This window comes from Aspergillus udagawae (genome assembly GCF_001078395.1).
Source record: "Aspergillus udagawae IFM 46973 DNA, scaffold_7, whole genome shotgun sequence".
Lineage (NCBI taxonomy): Eukaryota > Fungi > Ascomycota > Eurotiomycetes > Eurotiales > Aspergillaceae > Aspergillus > Aspergillus udagawae.
Window position 1 is genome coordinate 1,645,606 of NW_025091270.1, and position 17,371 is coordinate 1,662,976.

At 50.1% G+C, this 17,371-nt stretch overlaps 7 protein-coding genes and 1 non-coding gene across 8 annotated transcripts; 2 read left to right on the forward strand and 6 right to left on the reverse strand.

The window, feature by feature from the left end:
- Positions 1–183: 183 nt before the first annotated feature.
- On the reverse strand, positions 184–1,245 carry Aud_009237 (ankyrin repeat domain-containing protein; the record flags this gene model as incomplete). The annotated part of the gene is made up of 1 exon (XM_043294097.1): positions 184–1,245. The coding sequence occupies one exon, from the start codon at positions 1,243–1,245 to the stop codon at positions 184–186; it is 1,062 nt and encodes a 353-aa protein (XP_043150032.1).
- Positions 1,246–2,388: 1,143 nt separating this feature from the next.
- Aud_009238 (uncharacterized protein) lies at positions 2,389–3,335 on the reverse strand (the record flags this gene model as incomplete). Its single annotated transcript, XM_043294098.1, has 2 exons — positions 2,389–3,190; positions 3,247–3,335. The coding sequence occupies 2 exons, from the start codon at positions 3,333–3,335 to the stop codon at positions 2,389–2,391; spliced, it is 891 nt and encodes a 296-aa protein (XP_043150033.1).
- A 2,066-nt stretch (positions 3,336–5,401) lies between these two features.
- Aud_009239 (uncharacterized protein) lies at positions 5,402–7,736 on the forward strand (the record flags this gene model as incomplete). The annotated part of the gene is given in 3 exon segments (XM_043294099.1): positions 5,402–5,734; positions 5,749–6,693; positions 6,708–7,736. 3 exon segments carry the CDS (start codon positions 5,402–5,404, stop codon positions 7,734–7,736), a joined length of 2,307 nt encoding a protein of 768 aa, XP_043150034.1.
- A 1,147-nt stretch (positions 7,737–8,883) lies between these two features.
- Aud_009240 (uncharacterized protein) lies at positions 8,884–10,086 on the forward strand (the record flags this gene model as incomplete). The annotated part of the gene is made up of 1 exon (XM_043294100.1): positions 8,884–10,086. One exon carries the CDS (start codon positions 8,884–8,886, stop codon positions 10,084–10,086), a length of 1,203 nt encoding a protein of 400 aa, XP_043150035.1.
- Positions 10,087–10,756: 670 nt separating this feature from the next.
- Aud_009241 (uncharacterized protein) lies at positions 10,757–11,783 on the reverse strand (the record flags this gene model as incomplete). The annotated part of the gene is made up of 2 exons (XM_043294101.1): positions 10,757–11,121; positions 11,183–11,783. 2 exons carry the CDS (start codon positions 11,781–11,783, stop codon positions 10,757–10,759), a joined length of 966 nt encoding a protein of 321 aa, XP_043150036.1.
- A 2,079-nt stretch (positions 11,784–13,862) lies between these two features.
- On the reverse strand, positions 13,863–14,961 carry Aud_009242 (uncharacterized protein; the record flags this gene model as incomplete). Its single annotated transcript, XM_043294102.1, has 2 exons — positions 13,863–14,839; positions 14,892–14,961. 2 exons carry the CDS (start codon positions 14,959–14,961, stop codon positions 13,863–13,865), a joined length of 1,047 nt encoding a protein of 348 aa, XP_043150037.1.
- A 930-nt stretch (positions 14,962–15,891) lies between these two features.
- Aud_r0032 lies at positions 15,892–16,011 on the reverse strand. Its single transcript, XR_006253282.1, has one exon. It is a non-coding gene; the product is annotated as a 5S ribosomal RNA (ribosomal RNA).
- Positions 16,012–16,428: 417 nt separating this feature from the next.
- On the reverse strand, positions 16,429–17,255 carry Aud_009243 (pectate lyase; the record flags this gene model as incomplete). The annotated part of the gene is made up of 2 exons (XM_043294103.1): positions 16,429–16,832; positions 16,895–17,255. The coding sequence occupies 2 exons, from the start codon at positions 17,253–17,255 to the stop codon at positions 16,429–16,431; spliced, it is 765 nt and encodes a 254-aa protein (XP_043150038.1).
- Between the last annotated feature and the right edge of the window lie 116 nt (positions 17,256–17,371).

The following is a 17,371-nucleotide window of genomic DNA, read 5'->3' on the forward strand; positions in this document are numbered from 1 at the left end:
ACATGTCACTTGTCTATGGTATTGAGCAGTAATATTACAAGGGTAGTGTATGATGTTGTTCAAGAAGTATAGCCAGATCTTAACTAGAGGTCACCTCACAAACATTGGTGAGAGAATGTATATAAGGTTTATCCAGATGGAGGGCTGCAAGACGCTCAGAACTCCGACACAGTGCTCCAATATCTAATCATTTACAGTTTGGTTTTTAGAGTAACATTCGCCGCACATTTGATGCACAAGCCTCAAAAATGGGTTCTTATTTGCATCTTCTAGGATTTGAATGATTCCTTTATTCTCGCTTGCAACTGCCCAGTCCAGCGGAGTGTAGCCCTGACTATCTTGTGCAGAACTGTTGACTCCTTCTTTTAGAAGCAGCTTGATAGTTGACTTGTGGCCCATCGTAGCTGCTAAATGCAGTGCGTTGCGTCCATCGTAGCCCACTGCTGAAGCGTTCGCCCCGGCCTTGAGGAGAAGTCGAAGGGAGTCATCTGCTCCCCAATGCGCAGCCTTCAGCAGGGCGGTGTGGCCATGAAGAGACTCTCGCACATTAACATCAACGCCAGCATCAAGTAAGAGCCGCACGATGTTAGTGTGGTTTCCTGAAACAGCTCGCTGCAATACGGTCTCGCCACTCTCTGTTTGAATCGAAGGATCTGCTCCAGCCTCGAGAAGGATCCTGGTAGTGTCTTCTCGACCCAGCCAGGCTGCATAAAAAAGAGGGGTCAAACCTCGTGGCATCGGCCGGGGCATCGGTGGGGAGCGAAAGACGGCGCCGGCTTTCCACAGCCTCTCGTGGATTACTGAGCAACGTCGATCCGTGTTAGGCAAGAGAGTGCGTCCGTTGTAATCCGCCGCGGACGGGTTTGCTCCGTGGTCCAGGAGGAACTGGGCAATCCCAACTTCATCAACATCGCATGCGAAATGAAGGGCAGTTCTTCCTCCATTGTCCTTGGCTGATATATCCAAACCTGCATAAACCAGAGCTTTTGTCATCCGTTCATCACTGTTCCTGACCGCTTGATGAAGGAGTGTCCATCCTGCGTTGTCAGGGACGGAGCTGTGCGGGATCCATTTTGTGAGAGGTTTAAGGAGGTTTTCAAGCCCTTGTTCCACAACGTGATGCAATATGGTGCGTCCATTATCGTCCTGGGCCTGGATATGCTGAGAATTGAGAAGGGGGGCGAGGTGGGGAATGCCCTGAATCAAATTCAAGAGGTCCAAAGGACCTAAATAGTCTGCGACCATCACAATAAGCTCCAAGGGGAGGGTGCAAGGTCTATAGGCCGTCATGATTTTGTCATCGAAAAAACATACCAGATGGAAAGAAACGGTTTTGAAATCAAGACAGCGACGAGGAAATGAATCAGTGTCATGTGACCCGCGGGGCAACAGGGCAACAGGGCAACAGGGCAACAGGGCAACGGCGGCGCAGGAGTCGTCCAACAGTTCTCCAACAACCCATCATCTCGATGGATCTGCGTGATAAGTGGAAGGGCACGCATCCTTTGCTGGAAGGACAATACCTGGCATTCACAAGCGTCATCTGAGGTGCCCCCGATACATTTCCCCGCATGAACGCCTTACTTGGCCCCCTGCTTTGCCAACTCCGCCCCTTCTAGCACTTGATCAACCATCAGCAAAGCCCAACACTCAGTGTTGGCTGTGCAGCCTATGCTCATTCCTCAGAATAATGAGGTTGGTTCAATAGCTACTCAGCATTACTATAGCGCTGCCATGCCTAACCTCACTCAGTACAAGCTCTCGGGGGGCAATGAGCAGCTAGCAACCATTGCTAGGCCCGAAGATCACCTGGTTACTGATCAGCTTAAATTACCATTGCGGTCCCTCTCTTAACTTGGTGTAGTACCAAAGGGGGCCCTTATGATCTGATAATGATAGAGCGGGTGGTCTTATCAAATATCCCACCAGCTGAGGCCCTTGGACTGCTGAAGGGTCCGGGAATCTGTACCACTCACCTAAGACCTACAAGGCGATGAGCTACGGGTCATTCCGTTTAGATGAGAGTGGTATTATAAGCGGTGCGCTGAAGGAATACACCAGCCCAAAATGTTCGTCGGGAAGCCTAACAGCTGAGAATGGGGGGACGGCAAGTAGCAACAACAACCAAAACGATCCTGAAATTGTATCTAGATGTGACTATCTAGAATGATCCAACGATTGAAAGAATTGAAACGGACAAAAATATCATATCCGAGCAACTTCAAAGCATGATTCCCTGAATTCCGTCCATACCCCAGACGTACGACCGATGGGGCTTGAAGCATACCGGATTCTGATTCCTAAGAGGCAAGGAAGCACTTCAGGGTATGTGTCTCAAAGACCTTCAATCGGTCCACGTGTCACCAAGGCTATTCCTGGCCTAATAGGCTAAGACAGCAACTGACCATCGCCATTGTAATGCGCATCGACAACCACATTGTCCTCCACACGCACAACCAACCGATGATCGGCGCCGTTGGAAGGAGGCAACCACTGGACGACGACCTTCCCAACCGCGCTGTTTGCCAATGCATCCTCATCAATCATTCTTACCTGATATGGTTGTATCCTCACTGTGCCGTCCGTGAACCTATGTGAAAAGGTGTGTCCCAGGAAATCCACTGCATTTCGGTACTGGGGGGGTGTCGCAACCACCATGTACGGCCGCTGGCCTTCAAAAGCCCGTCCGTTTGCGTGTATGGCGTCATCAAATGGACCTGAAACGTGGTAGACAAAGCCCTGCGATTCGGGGTTTGCAAAGGGTTCCAATGTGCCCACATTCTGCCGGAAATGATGCAAGTAAATGCCTCTTCCAGACGCGACGACCACCACGGTACATCCGTAGCAGACACCCGTCGAGTACACCTGGCGCTGGTTCCGATTGTTTGGATTGATCTCCCAGAATTTGCTATGGCCTGTTTGCACGAAGAGGTCGCGTCTACCTTTTACTTCGTTGTAAAGACGGACCGTTTCGCTAGCTGCACCGATGGCGGCCGGATTTCCTTGGTTGTTATGGGGTTGAAGCTGCATATTGTTCCCACCCCTGGGCGAACCGCCGCTGTCACTCTCTCCATCTCCTCCCTTGGTTCGTCCACAGGACAGGCCGCATAGCTTGCCTCCCCTGACATGAAGTGCAGCGGGTCCATACGGCTCGATGGTTGGGCTTATCAAGGATCGAGCATGGCTTTCACTGCTCGGAGAGGTCAGCAGATGTTATTTTAACGCCTTTGGAGGAATCAATCTCACCCGTGGACCGGATGGGTCAGAACCTGCCACGTCAGAAAAAGTCCCAAAAGAAGGAGCAGGTAAAGCTTTTGAACGAAAGGTGTATACATGGCTGGATTGGGCTGGTTGCACAATGATGGCTCAGGGATAGTCAGATCTTCTCGAACCAGCGCTAGCAATGACGATACTGATAGAACTCTGGATGAGTAAAGTATAGAGGAAGCTGTTTATCAAACCTCACGTCAGAAGCAGGAATAGGACTGGTATTTAACCTATTCTCTGGACCCCAGGCATCATCTTCTCCTTCCCCCTCGTCCCGAGTGCTATATTAGGGGCCAACAGCTTGTCCCCCCAAGAGTTGCCCTTTCAAGAGGAATTCTGGGTATTGTGCCGTCAGGTGGATTGTGATCGTGCTCGTTCTTTGGAGAGAATCACAAGTTCGCTCGTTGGTATTTGGCGGCCTTCTTCGTTCCGATACGCTGGCTCATGAGCGTTCTTGTCCAGGCCATCTAGTGTGAAACATAGTCTGGTTTCAAGGTGTAATTTAGACGGTCAACCGAGTTGGCTCAAGGTTCCTCGCTTGTGATATTGTTACTGACACAGGACCAGCAGATCAGGTAGAAAGGGCTGTTTTCTACGAGGGTCAAGGGACACCAGTTAATGCTATTGGAAACGATATGCTCCTCATCTTATTCGAATTAATGAAGATCTATACACCTATACATGTTGGGCGTCGAATATCGCCCTTCAAAGCACTTAGGAAGAAAGAATGTTGTCCGCATTCTCAATTCCAACTCGTTCTGCCGCGAAAAAAAAATCAAGCTAACCTCGGACACAGGGACCAAGAGATCAATTAAGCGAGCATCAGAAACTATCACATTGTTAGCTCCACGGCTGGACAGACCAAAGGTCATGTGGATGCATTGCCTTGCATCTCAAGGTTCAAATGTGCAGGGAACGCTCGATTATCCTGGTCTACAGCATTCCGCCGGGCTGCTACATTTCTTCCATATTGACTACTGTCCATGATTAGAGAAGCCTTTACCTAATTCTCCCCTGTGTATGTTGGATTTGGAGTCGCGGAAGACACCAACACCGTTGGTATTCTGATATTACCAAAGGCTGGCCCCGTGCGGTCCGATCACCAATGTATCTAAAGAACGAGCCCAAGCAAATGTTAAAGAGAAATAGCCAATGGAATTATCAGCAGTTACAGAATTAATTTCCAGGAAGGTTTGGAGCTCTGAATGGACGCATGCACAGTAGCTTCGCCACCAACAGTTAGCTAAGACCCCTGTCGTCCACCCAACAGCGCCAAAGCTATCACCAACACCACTTTACGGAGTACCCCTATTGGCACCCTCATGTATTGACAGCCTACTTCTCCACAGACAAGGCAGAATCATATATCATGCTATCAGCGTTTCTCGAGTATCAACCCCCTGCATAAGGGTCCGTCGGGGAGGAACTAGGTGCTTATGTCGGGGCTCAGACCTACAGCTAGCATACCCGGGCCAAGTTGGAGGCTTGACGAGGCTTGACGAGGCTAGCGAGCAATTAACAAGATATTGATTGTTCGGCGCCAAACACGTATGTACGGTTGGCTCCCTTCGCATGGTGCGGGGTTATTGAGTGAATAGTAATTCTGGTACAGACATCCACGGAATTGAATGCACGTCGAGCCATGCTTGAGCTCGTTAAGTGTTGGGGTTGGAGGAACAGCCAACTGCCCACGAGGAGAGACCAAACAGCGCCATTTCAAAGATTGTTTAAGAGCTCCCGGAGAAAGAGAAACGGCGACTATATTTGTAGTGGATTGAACAGAGAGTTGCTCGTTCCGTGCCTATCGTCTTTCTGCTGAACCTGTCATCCATCCAGGATACAGGGCAGATATCTTGCAAAAATCATGCTTGAGCCTGTTCGATGTCAATGTCAGGGGATGGAAATCCCTCGATCTACGCCAATGCAATTGTTTCCAAACTACCTGCCACGATCCAAGTTCTCTGTTCGCTGTGAAAAGAACAAAAGTCACCTGGACGACTCGATCAGTATGACAACAGTCAGAGAAGTGGCGACGCTGAGCACTTCGAGCATTTACGACTCCGAGTCTGGAATGTCGTCCTCTTGTTCGAGCCAAGTTTTAAACGGGTTGGGCATATATTGGGATTCAATCGAAATGGCACAAACGACACAAGCCAACCCACTGGTAGCCCTGTCGCTATCGCAGGAGAGCCACCAGACTATTCTAGTATCAAGAAATACGAGGGAGGACAAACCCCTTCCACCATTGCCGCGGGAGGCGTTCGCTAAGCCGGGCTTGTTAGAGAGGGAGGGAGAGCTAGCGAGGATGCCCTCTCGAGATCGGCTCAGTGAACAATGCCCTCGCTGTGCGGAGCAACGAATCATTGATGTTCAGCCCGAAGCACAGCCAAAGCTGGAGCTTTACCCCCTGCCTCACAAACCAAGCCCGAAACATTTCGCTGCTCTGGACCGAGCAATCATGAGAGCAGTGCTCCAACCCAGACCGTTATCGATACACCACGAGAAAGCTCCGAGTGTGAAGGCCGACAGGCAAGGAGTCTCCACACTCTTGAAGTCTCCTCTTTGCACACTGGAACCCGTTCTGGCACCGCCCCGGAAGCCAGCCACAATCTTACAGTGACGAAGCCAACACTGGAGACTGAGCCGTCTCGGACGGTTCACTTCCTGGCCCCGGAACTTGTACGCTCCTCGGCACGCACGCAGCAGACTTTCGCAGTGGCCAACCAATGTGGGAGGAGCAAAAGAAAGAGTTCTGGAGTTGACAGTCTCTGGGTTTCTTTGATTCAACAGATGAACCGCATTGTCCAGTTCAGCTCAAGTCGGAAAACCCGACTGATAGCGTCATCACATTCCGTCAGAACTCCCTCACGTGCATCCACAGGGTCGAGGCAGGCGTGTAGTCCCCCACCTGCGTACACGCAGAGGCGTTCTGCTGCTGTGAAATTCACCAAGCTATTGCCCGCGGAAATGGTCCCTTCGTTGCCCGACAGGACGACAAGACTTGCCCTGCCTCAGGCATTAGTCAGCGCGTCGAAATCAACTATAGACACGACGACTCGAATACAACGAGCGTTCTCGGTAGTGGTTGGGGAATCGATGCCTCCTGCTATCATCCAGCGTCTGAAAGCAGAGGATGTGCTCCTACTGCAGGGAGTCATCCAGAAACTAAAAGCAACGCTACTTGAGAGCCTGCCTCGTGGCTCTGAGATCAAACAGCTCCTTCCTTCGCATACAATGTCGGAGTCGCAGCAGTCCGGAGGGCCTGACACCAGTCCAACGCTCCGTGAAGAAAGCTCCGTTGCAAGTTTCCAGCTACCAGACTCGTCGGTCACTCTCAGGATCCCCAGTGTGTACGAACTTGAGACCATCACCGACGAGGAGCCTTGCATGCCTGGGTATTCTACTCTCTGCAAGACCACGGCGACAGTTGCTATCCCCAGAGACACGACAACATCATCCTGAGCATTCTTCGACAACTCGACAGCTTGGATGACCTCTTTGCCATGGCTACCATCAACCGGACGACATACCGAGTCTTCAAGGCGCACGAGATATCCTTAATCCATGATTGTCTCTGGAAGATGTCCCCTGCAGCCTGGGAGCACTGCGAAATCACCGACCGGGTGTACGCAAGCGAGAAGCAGCCGGGAGGCCAGAATCTTTCCGTCAGTCTCTACCTGCGCCATTACCGACAAGACCTGCACATACTCGCCCAGTTCAAGACTCTCCTCTTGTACTACTGCCGGAAAGTCCTCCGCAGGGAATCCTATAGTGCGCTTCTGGACCCGTGCTCGGCCCGCTCGAAGGAACTGGACGACGCCATCTGGCGCGTCTGGACCATCTGTGACCTCTTCGCTGCGTGGAAAGGACGAGACGATGACCTCACCGGTCAGATCTCGTGGCTGCAGGGTAACCCGGCGCCCCAGCGTCCTCTGGGGAGTCCAGACGCCAGCGACTTCAGAAGTGTGCTTTTTGATCCACCGAGGGGCTTCGCGGAAGGAAATCGTGGTGGTCTCACGCCGGCGCAGTTACGAGATATGGTAGAGATCTGGACAGCGATGGCTAGCCTTCTGGATTTTCTACGGAACGAGACAGACCGCGCGAGGCGGTTTGGTATCTTCGCGGGTATTGGGGGCGGGCGTGTTGATTCGGGAAGTGAGAAGTTGTTGTTGAGTCCGTCTCTCTCTTTCGTCCCCACGTCTTTACCTCCGCCATATACGTTCCAAGCTGATGTCTCTATTCCAACAGAATGTTGGATTGACTACTTACTTACCCTCGGTCCGGCCGCGGTATTGAGCATCGCACCCTCTGGGCCCCGGACGGACCCAGAAGTGGTATTTCGTTACGCACAGGCTCAGGGGTGGACTATGTGGACAACCCGCCTCCCCATAGAGATGCCACGAGCCGCCTTCTTGACAGGGCCTATAAGCAGCTTCTCCTATATGTTGCAGAGGTGTTCAGTGCCCTGAGATGTGATGACTGCAGTTATAGATAGAACGAACATGTTAGTCCGTAGTTGATATACCATGCATGGATCTGTTCCAGTACAGATACCGTACATTCACCACCGTAATGCCATATAAAGGAGTCAGCCACAGGTAGAATAGTTATCAAAACCCGTGTGCCAAGGGTCCACGAGGGTTTAGTGGAGACTTTGAGATAAGCGTCTCCAATCCAGATGGTTCAAGGCGTTTCTTTGGATGTCTACATTGTAATGATGTGAGAGGCGTAGTGCAGCTGCTAGTGTTCCCCGGTCCATAAAGTCTCGTCGGTCTTCTGCGTTCGATGAGGAGCATTGAGTCTCCTGATCCAGTAGTCCTCTTTAACTTTTAGTGCGCCAACAACAAGGCTGACACGGGGCCCCGCGCAAGGAAATGCACATAGACACATGTAACCCGCGTTTCAAGTCAATGATAAGCCCAAAATAGAGCAACAAACCTGTTGGAAGCGGGTTCTATCCGTGGACCAGGGTGTGTCTATTCTCGTCTTGAGCGCAGGTGCATGGCCCAAAAAGAACTGCGTAGCAATCTCTAGGCCAGTTTCAGGATGCCCAGGCATCAAGGCCGAGAATTCTACGTTGCCAATAGCATGGCTGGCATGATGCCAACAGAACCAGCCGAAGTGGTGGCGTACCCCCGAAAGAAGGCTGAGCTCATGAAAAGTCGATTTAGTTGCGCCGCTCTGAATTGGGGCCCTCCTTCCAACGTACTAGTGTAGTTGGTTGAGCAGACAGGACAGACGAGCGCCCCGAACAGCTTTCAACATCAGCATCCCATCACTACACGCTCAGGCAGAAGTGTTTCAAGGTCATATGCACATTGCCGAGTACTGTTGGATTGCTTGGAGATAGTAACAATGGCGTGCTAAACATAGAGCATGTATCCTGGGGGGGTTCTTCCATTCCATAGCCCCGATATCTTGATTGGTTCACATATCACAGTGAAACAGTTCGAGATGTCAGGCTACACTCGGTGTTCATGTTTGTAGAAAACATCGGTGGTGGAGCATCGCAGACCTATATAAACCATTGATTGTTGCTGGTTCCATCGTAAACCAGTCAATCTTTAGCAGTACAAGTATCTTCATCCTCTCCCAGCATCTACCAAGACCGCAGCCATGGCAGGAAATGCAATTGCCTTCCTCTTAACTGCCCTGACCATGGTCCCCATGGTCAGCGAAATGTTCCCACATTCTCAGGGGTCGTCTACAGTCGTCCGCGTGGCCGCCGGTCTGTCACTGCCCAGGGACGCCGACTACGCCAGGACTGGCGGCAATACGCCAAGCATCGCTCTGTTCGACGAGAGCGGCGAGCGCATCGGCTTCAAAAGCGGCGCCCGCCACGGCAAGATTGGCGATGGCAACTTCAAAGACATCGTTGTTGAGCCCATCAACAAGGGCAACAACCGCGCCCCGGCGTACCTCAGCGTGTCCAGCAGTGGCAACGACGCTCTCTGCATAGCGTACATCTACATCACGCCGCCCAACAAGGAATTCTGGGGCTTCTTCGGAGACGTCCCCAAAGAGTGCGGCGCCGCGTGGTACCATTCCAACCTCCCCGTCCAGCGTCAGAGCGGCGACCCCTTCAAGCCCAGATGTTTTTGGATCGACTCGCCTGAGCATGACACTGGGAAGACCACAAGCAACTTCCCCCAGGGGGCGGGCATCCATTTGCTTGATTTCGCAGCCACCCAGGGCCGCGTCCAGCAGTATCAGGACTCCCGTGACACGATGTGCGCCAGCGCGCCCCGGTTCTCGTTGTATTCCTCCCTGACCGAGATGAATTGCCTTCCGATTTTCAACCCCCCATTGACATATAATGACGATGGCACCGATGCGAGCCTTGCTGCCCTCAAAACCCCCGGACAGGTGATGTGCAGTCCCGGTCCGAACGACAAGCCCACAGCGCAGCAGATCCGGCAGCTGCAACAGTGGACCAGTGGACGCGTTTCGGCGCCGACGTACGGCGTCAAAAAGCGATCTGTGAAATCCAGGCAGAATGACCGCGTTTGCTTCGCGGATCATCGGGTTGTGGTCGTGAGTGAACATGGAGACCACACAGCCACCGAGCTGTGCAAGAGCCCTTCGGCTGCGGGGCCGGATTTTGTCTCGACTAAGGAAGGCCTGTTCTGCGACATGTGCACCGGAGAACTATGGCCATTGTGCTCACAGGCTGTTCCCAGTGGGTGTTTCGATGTGGACTTGAAGGCTATGAGGGCGAGTAATGGGACTGTCACCGGTACAGGACTTCATGCCAGGGATGTGATTACCGGGAGGGACATTCCAGAGAAGGAATATAAGAAGGTGGTGCATTGGAAGTGATCCTTACCAGTTGATTCTTCTGCCTGTTGTATAATTTTGTCTTCTCCTGTGCGTCCTGTGCTTTCTGTTCTTAGGTTCGACAGCCCCATCTACTGCATGCTTTAAGTCTTGATTCACGTTCACATTCAATTAACTTGGGATGATCTTGTCAAGTAAATTAAACCTACCATGTCTATCTGTAGATGCTATTTGTTTGGAAGAACACGACTAGTGGCTCTGATTCTAAGAACTCCTTAGCTGTTAGTCTAGTAACTGGCCACCCTGGCATCTATAAAATCTTAGCACTAGAACAGGAGACTGGGGCCATGGCTATTTTGTTGAATAATAGCGTGGAGGATTTAAACAATTGCCATTATGCCATATGAATTCCTCTGGTAGACAAAACTGAGGGATTGACCTCACACTGGCTTGCAGCAGGACTAACGTCACTGAATGAGATACTAATGGCCCAATCCTATTTGGGGATATTCTAAAGTTCCAGTTCAAGGGGATCAGAAGTGCATTTTATCATCTGCTTGAGTCAATGCCATAAAAGAGCAATGGCGAACGTCATCCTTACCGCCAGTATAGATCCAGCTGAAACAATGCAACAGGGGGCACAAGCACACTGAAACATATATTGAAAGTCACCACGGCCATTTAGGTCAAACCATCTCCTTCGAAATGCACTCTAAAACCATAAGAACATCCCAGAAAACAACACCAGTCCGACAAAACCCCACAAATTCACTGCCCGAATCCCAGTAGCCTCGACCGAGTTCGCTAACGTGCTTGAATAGTTCTGTCCTGCAACTGTCAAGCACGACAAGTGGACGTCAGCCAGCATAGCCTGCTGCGACGACGACGACGACGAGTTGGAGTAAAACACCGTCATCACAGGGGTGATACCATGCAGCGTTAAATTCAATTCTGGTGTCCCGTACGGGACCGCGGACCGGTAGCTCTCTACCAAGGAGACGCTGTAGTTCTCCCCGGTGGTGGGACGGCAGGAGCGCAAGTCTGAGATGGGTGGCGAGGCGGAGGGGCCGGTCAGGACTGTATCATAGTCAGTAGCTGGTACCTCATGATGCACGCAGTATATGTTACGACGACATACCGTCCACATGGATACTCTCCTGCGAGCGCCCCAACCATAGCGGACATGACTTTGGGTTGTGGGTGTACAACGCTACAGCAAGATCGCGACAGAACCCCTCTGTATCGAGGGTCCGGTCCTTCGACATGGAGCTGTCTGGGCTCGCATACTGCTCAGCTAGGGATATCAAATCCCGAACGCAGTCTTTGCCCATTACATCCTGGCATGTGCCATGCTCTGGGTCTGTAAACTTGAACTTGAGCAGGGAAGTCATGTCTGTGAAGAACAAAGCACATGCGCCGAACACGGTGGTGTTGCTGAGGCTGACGTTCTGTGGCAGGCCGAGATAAAAGGATTGTTCTATGAGGTCTTTGGACCGATGATCGGGGTCCTGTGTCTCTTGGAGGCCGAGAGTCCAGGTTAGGGGCATTGTGCCGTTTTCGATGTAGGAGGAGGTGAAGGACGCTTGGCCCAGGGCACTCAGGGTGCGGTTCTCAATCTCGCAGTCGCACTTGAGGGTGCCACAGCCGACGAGTTGGCTGGTGGCGGAGGCGATGCAGAGAACCATGAGAAAAGTGTAGAAGAGGACCATTTGGGCAGGAGTGTTCATACAGTGTGCCATGGTTGAGGGAAGTGAGGAGCCTAGGTGTGAGAACAGAAGCTGGAGTTTACTTGGGAGTTCGAGTTCTGCGTCTGGGAAGAGAGCGCTTATTTGTGCTATATAGGATGCAAGGTGGGACAACAACAACAAGAGAGTATCTCTAGGTACTACAGCATTGACTGCCTCCATGTGATGCGGTGCAGGAACGTCAGGCTGAAACACTACCTTGTCCTGCGCCCCAATTCTGTACCCAGTAACAGTGCAGCCAACAAGACGTGTTGGACTGTATATGAGCGGAGAACCAGATTGTATTGGTAGTTATGGATTGGAATTCATGCAGGGCAATTTATAGCGCCTACTTGGTGAGGGGTTAATTTCAAGGACTTGCACAGTGCCAGTCATGTTGTCGCTGCGGCGAGATTGTTGTTGGGCGGCTACTGTAAGTACGCACCCATGCACAGGATAACAGTGGCATACTTAAATCTTTTAGGGTGATTTCATTTCTCCAACCAGAAAGTTTAGATTTGCGTTGGATAACTACTAAAATTTATGCGCATGTCTAAGCACACTAGACGGGCCCGAAAGCTTCATTTAACCAATTAATGTATGTTTAGATGCTGTAGCAAATGAACAGGAGTTAAACCCTAATACAGTGATCTACACTCTTTAGAAATATTAACATTTCCATGCAGGTGTGCCGCCTCAAGCTTCCTAGCTGGTCAGTTAGCAACAGGATTTGAGCACCAAAAGGTTGCTAGGAATCTCACCTAAGCCAACAGATGCTTGACTCTATATCTATGATGCTTGAACAGTTAATGAGGCAATTATTAAACCACTTTATATGAAATCACCTCTAGACACAAAATAGGCTACTATGTGCTTGGGAGAATCTATCCAACAGAACAGCTCTACCCAGGGGCGGAAAATACTTCCCAGACTCAGAGTGGCCACCCTTTAAAGGATTTTCCTAGGTGAACTCTAGTTAACCAGGTAGCTAGGTTATGGAGCATGTACATTTTAAGAGCCTGCAGCTCATACACCTTCCTACTGGTAATTTCCTACCCATAATTTATATTCATATTCATGTTTTCTTCCCTTCTTTCTCTCGTTTCCCCTCTTGGCTTAGAATATAATGGAGTCGGACTTGATACCACGGCAAGGTTTGTGATGCTTTTCTGTTCCCATATCATATTTACAGCCTGTTACTGACGCAGCTTTTTCAGTCAAGTTGTAGTCTTTAGCATGTGCAGTATACTCAGTGGCCTTACATCCCACTTCTTAGGAGGCTTTTGAAGACCATAAAAGTGATTGTGTGCCTTGACTATCTACTTCATCCATGGTCCGTGGGAGGTGACCCCTGGCTGCCCTGGCTTCTTCCTGCTGGCCAAATGTTTCTTTCATGTTTCACTTCTTGGTTATTGGATACAGGGTTGGCTCTGAGTTAACTATTGCTTAAACCCTGGTTATATAACATTATATGCGGGTGAGAGAGGACTTGGGGCATCCTATAAATAGGGTCTTTGCTTTTCCCAGACTCTAGCTAGAGGTGGTACTACCATCTTTACTACTATACTAACGTAGTTATATATTGTATTATACTTAGGGAGTGCTTAGTAAAGACTAATAACAAGCTAGCAGCTTTATAGGATGTAGTCGCATACTCTTTATTGAGAGTATAGGGTCCAATATGGTTGATTGGCTTCCCGAGCTAGACGCGCTACCAGCCAAGAGGGCAGCCGTGGCCACTTGGTCACAGCGCCGCACTGATGCATAACTTGGTAGCAGATAACCATGCGGAACCACACAAGTTCTTCAGATGTTCCACCAGTGTATGGCAGGCATCGACAATGGGTCGACATTGCAGATCCTACTTCCAAGGACTTTGGAAACAAGGTTCGAGAATGGGCAATAGGGTCAGTCAGAATTTGCTTGTAGAGCATTCATTCCACCTTTATAGCCAAGTTATCTAGAGCATGCTTCGCCAGGTTCCGATGCAAGACTACATAAACTTTATTCCAATTTTAAGTTACTGCTATCATCCAATTAGGCTGAATTATGTCCCACAGTAAGCCTCCATACTCCAAAAGAAATCTGTTACAATCATTCCTTTTTCGCGCCAGTGCCTTTTTTGGCATCCCGATCTCGAGAGTCTTTCAGGACCAAAGCAGGCCTTCCATTGTAACCTGTTTTCACCATCCATTCCTTTACCGTCTTGACTCGTGTCGGCAGTATCTCGTCCAGCAGAGCATAATTCCTCTTCGTCAAATTATCTTTCCAAACATTCCAGAAGCCCGAGAAGTCCTCCCGGTAGGTCAACAGGGTCCCATCGTCAGGGCTACCTGCATAGCCAACTTTGGCATCGGGATTTGGAAAAATCCCAGATTCAAAGTATTCATCCAATGTGATGTCCTTGTATACTGCCTTTTGGCCAGTAACCTCCGTGAATGCAGAAGCAAGATCTCTCCAAGCAATATCCTCAGTAGCAACATGCAATTCCAGACCATTGCTCCGAGCTGGTGTATCAAGCATCCATCGGGCATAAGCTCCATAGTCCTCAAGATAGATAAGAGGGCATTTCCCTTCTCCGAGTGGAGCTGTAAAGATAAGGATATCCAGGTTTTTAGGATCAGGGAGAGGTCGTAGCTTTTCTGATAGTGCTTCAATATACTGGCAAGAGGTCAAAGTAGACCACGCCATTGGAGTCGTTGGCTGTGCAGAGATGTAGGTCGCAACTTTTGCTTTTCCATCCAGAAAACCGCACCGGTATTTGGGGTCAAAGTTCCCAAGCTTTGACCCATACTCAAGACTTGCATAAATAAAGTGCTTAACGCCGAATTCTCGAGAAATCTCATACAGGCGAATACCCCAGTATATCTCGGCCTTCTCTCCTATAGCAAGCCCATTGGTGTTAGCGAAAACATACTCGATGTCTTTGAACGCTTCGCGGAGTGTGGTCTCGTCATATGTGTTTCCCTCGAAAATTGTCACTCCAGGAATTGTAGCCAACAGTTTAGCTTCTTTGGAGGATGAATTTCTGGTGAGGACGCGTACGGCATATTTTGAATTAGATGCCAGAGCTTCCAGTAAGGTTAGCAACGGCAGTTGCATCTAAAACTAACGAACAAATACCTTTGACAACTGGGACTCCTTGGGCGCCTGTTCCACCTATGACCAGAACAGTTTCCTTTGCTTCGAACATGTTGATTATGCAGCCTAGAGATGATAATATGAAAAAGAATGAAATATTATGAACTTATACTCGCACACTGAAGAACTATTCTTGCAATTACTTTATATATATATGGTGTCTAGCGTTATTTGTCATCATGAGGCTTCGCCGTCATTGACACAGGTCATAGCAACCACGAAAATGAGTAATTATGTGAAAACTGCGACGCGCCGAAAATTGAAGCTTATCGTGATGAATTACAGGGGGGTGGGCGCCATGGTTAAACCAACTGTATCCTACGTCATTATTTGCGACTTTGTGGCGAAGCTGGGACCATCGGTACGTGACGACGGCGGTGCTCAGTGCTTCCAGTGGGTTGCACTTGACAAGTCCAGAGAGGAGGACGAAGAATATATATTGAGGACCTTTTTACCTACGAAGCTGCGATTGTTGGTCGGCATGCCTCCGAGATCACCCCACAAGATTTCTCACAGTCCGCTGCGAACGCAGGGTTGAGAAAGATCCGGTCGCATTGGGGCAGTAACACTACTAAGGTGTGCAATGAAGCTGGATTTACTATTAAATCTAGTAAGTGGTACGTTGTTGCGAAGAGGATTCGACCAGGGAGGGGATATGACAAGGTCTGGACAGCCTTTGCTGCTCTTGGACCATTTTCTTCAGACACGCTTTGTCTATTTCTGAAAAGATGGTGATGTGATGTTATGAGCAGGTGTGATCTCTTAGGGGTAGTAGACAATTTAGTAGACAATTTAGTAGACAATTTAGTAGACAATTTAGTAGACAATTTAGTAGACAATTTAGTAGACAATTTAGTAGACAATTTAGTAAGGATTGAATAAGATAGGAATTTAATAAAAAATTAGCTCGACACCAAAATTCATGCTTGTGATTGTCGAGACAACAGTTCCTTCGCGACTGGGGGACAAAAATACCTTCAAAAACATACAACAGCCGGGATTCGCTGGTGGTCACCCACCCAACTACTAACCGGCCGGCGTGTGGCTTAAGTACGGCTGAGCGGACGGGAAGCCCTGTTTTCCACACCCTATGGTCGTATGTGCTGGAATATGAAGCTTTGAAGCTTATATCCAAATCTCTTGGACAAGTTTGTAGAGCTGGTGTCGAAGCATGCTGTTGAATCTTGCTTTGTGGGCGGGTTCCGTAGGGGAGCATTTAGAATTCTGCATCATCAATTAGTTATCTGAGAATGAAGAATGCATTCTGTATTTACATCCGCCGATTTCGTACAGTCTATCTCCCCTGTTGAAGTGGCTGTTGGCTGCGAATCCTCGGACGCGACCGTAGTATGTCAACAAATGTGGGAGCTCTTCTATTGAGAACTCTGAAGTAGTGGTACAATTCAAGCTAGAAATTATATACTGTCTAGCTTATTACTGCGTATATACACCAACAAATGCCACTAAACTCTCATCCAACTCATCCCCACTCATCCCCTCCACCCCTCAATACAATTGTTTAGCAGGTAGACAGAGGCTCCTTGTACTTGCAGGCATTGCTAGGTCCCGAACCCTTCTTCTTAGGCTCCTTGTCATTGTTATCAGTTCCCTCATACTCAACACAGATCTCCTTGACGCTGCTGGCGCAGCCAGTGATGGAGGCGGTATCGCCATAGTTGGAGTTGATGCCAACGAGGGACTTGCCGCTGGAGGCCTTGACGCCGCTGATCTCGACAGTGCGCTTGAACTGCTTGCTGCAGTTGCCGCAGGAGCGGTACAGCTTGCCGAAATTCTGCACGGTGAAGTCCTGGATGATCACGCTGCCGCCGGAGTTGTGCTGGATGACCTTGTCGTCGGCGTTGCGGGCGCCGCCGCCGATGATGCGGTGGGTGCCGCTGCCGGTGCCCTTGAGGGAGAGGGCATCTAGATCAAGTCAGCGGGGGATCATGAGGGAGATTGGGAAAGGGAAAAGGGAGACGGCGTACCCTCGCAGACATCAGTCCACCAGACGTTCTGGATGGTGCAGGAGCCCTTGCAGTGGACACCCTCAATCTGGTCGGCGCCGATAATGGCGTTCTTGAGGGTGGCGCCGTCCTCGAGGATGAAGACGGCGTCCTTGTCGCCGCCTTCCTTCTGGCCGCTGCACTTGACGCCACGGCCGTAGGTCTTCAGGCCGCCGTCGAAGGTGCCGCTGATGGACTTCGCGGAGGAGTAGGTCACGCTGCCTTTGGAGGCGGGAATGGGGAAGGAGGCGCGCTTGTCCAGGGCGTGGTGGGTGGTAGGGTCATGAGGGGTGGCAAAGGCCGAGGTGAGGAGAAGAGGGAGGAGAAGAAGAGGTTGATACATTGTGATTGATCGAGACTGAGGATTTGCTTGTCTGGAGTGTTGATGAGTATTGTGTGGTGATGAGGAGCAAAACAGTGGTAGTGGAAGCTGAATTTATACTGTCAGGAATCAGGATA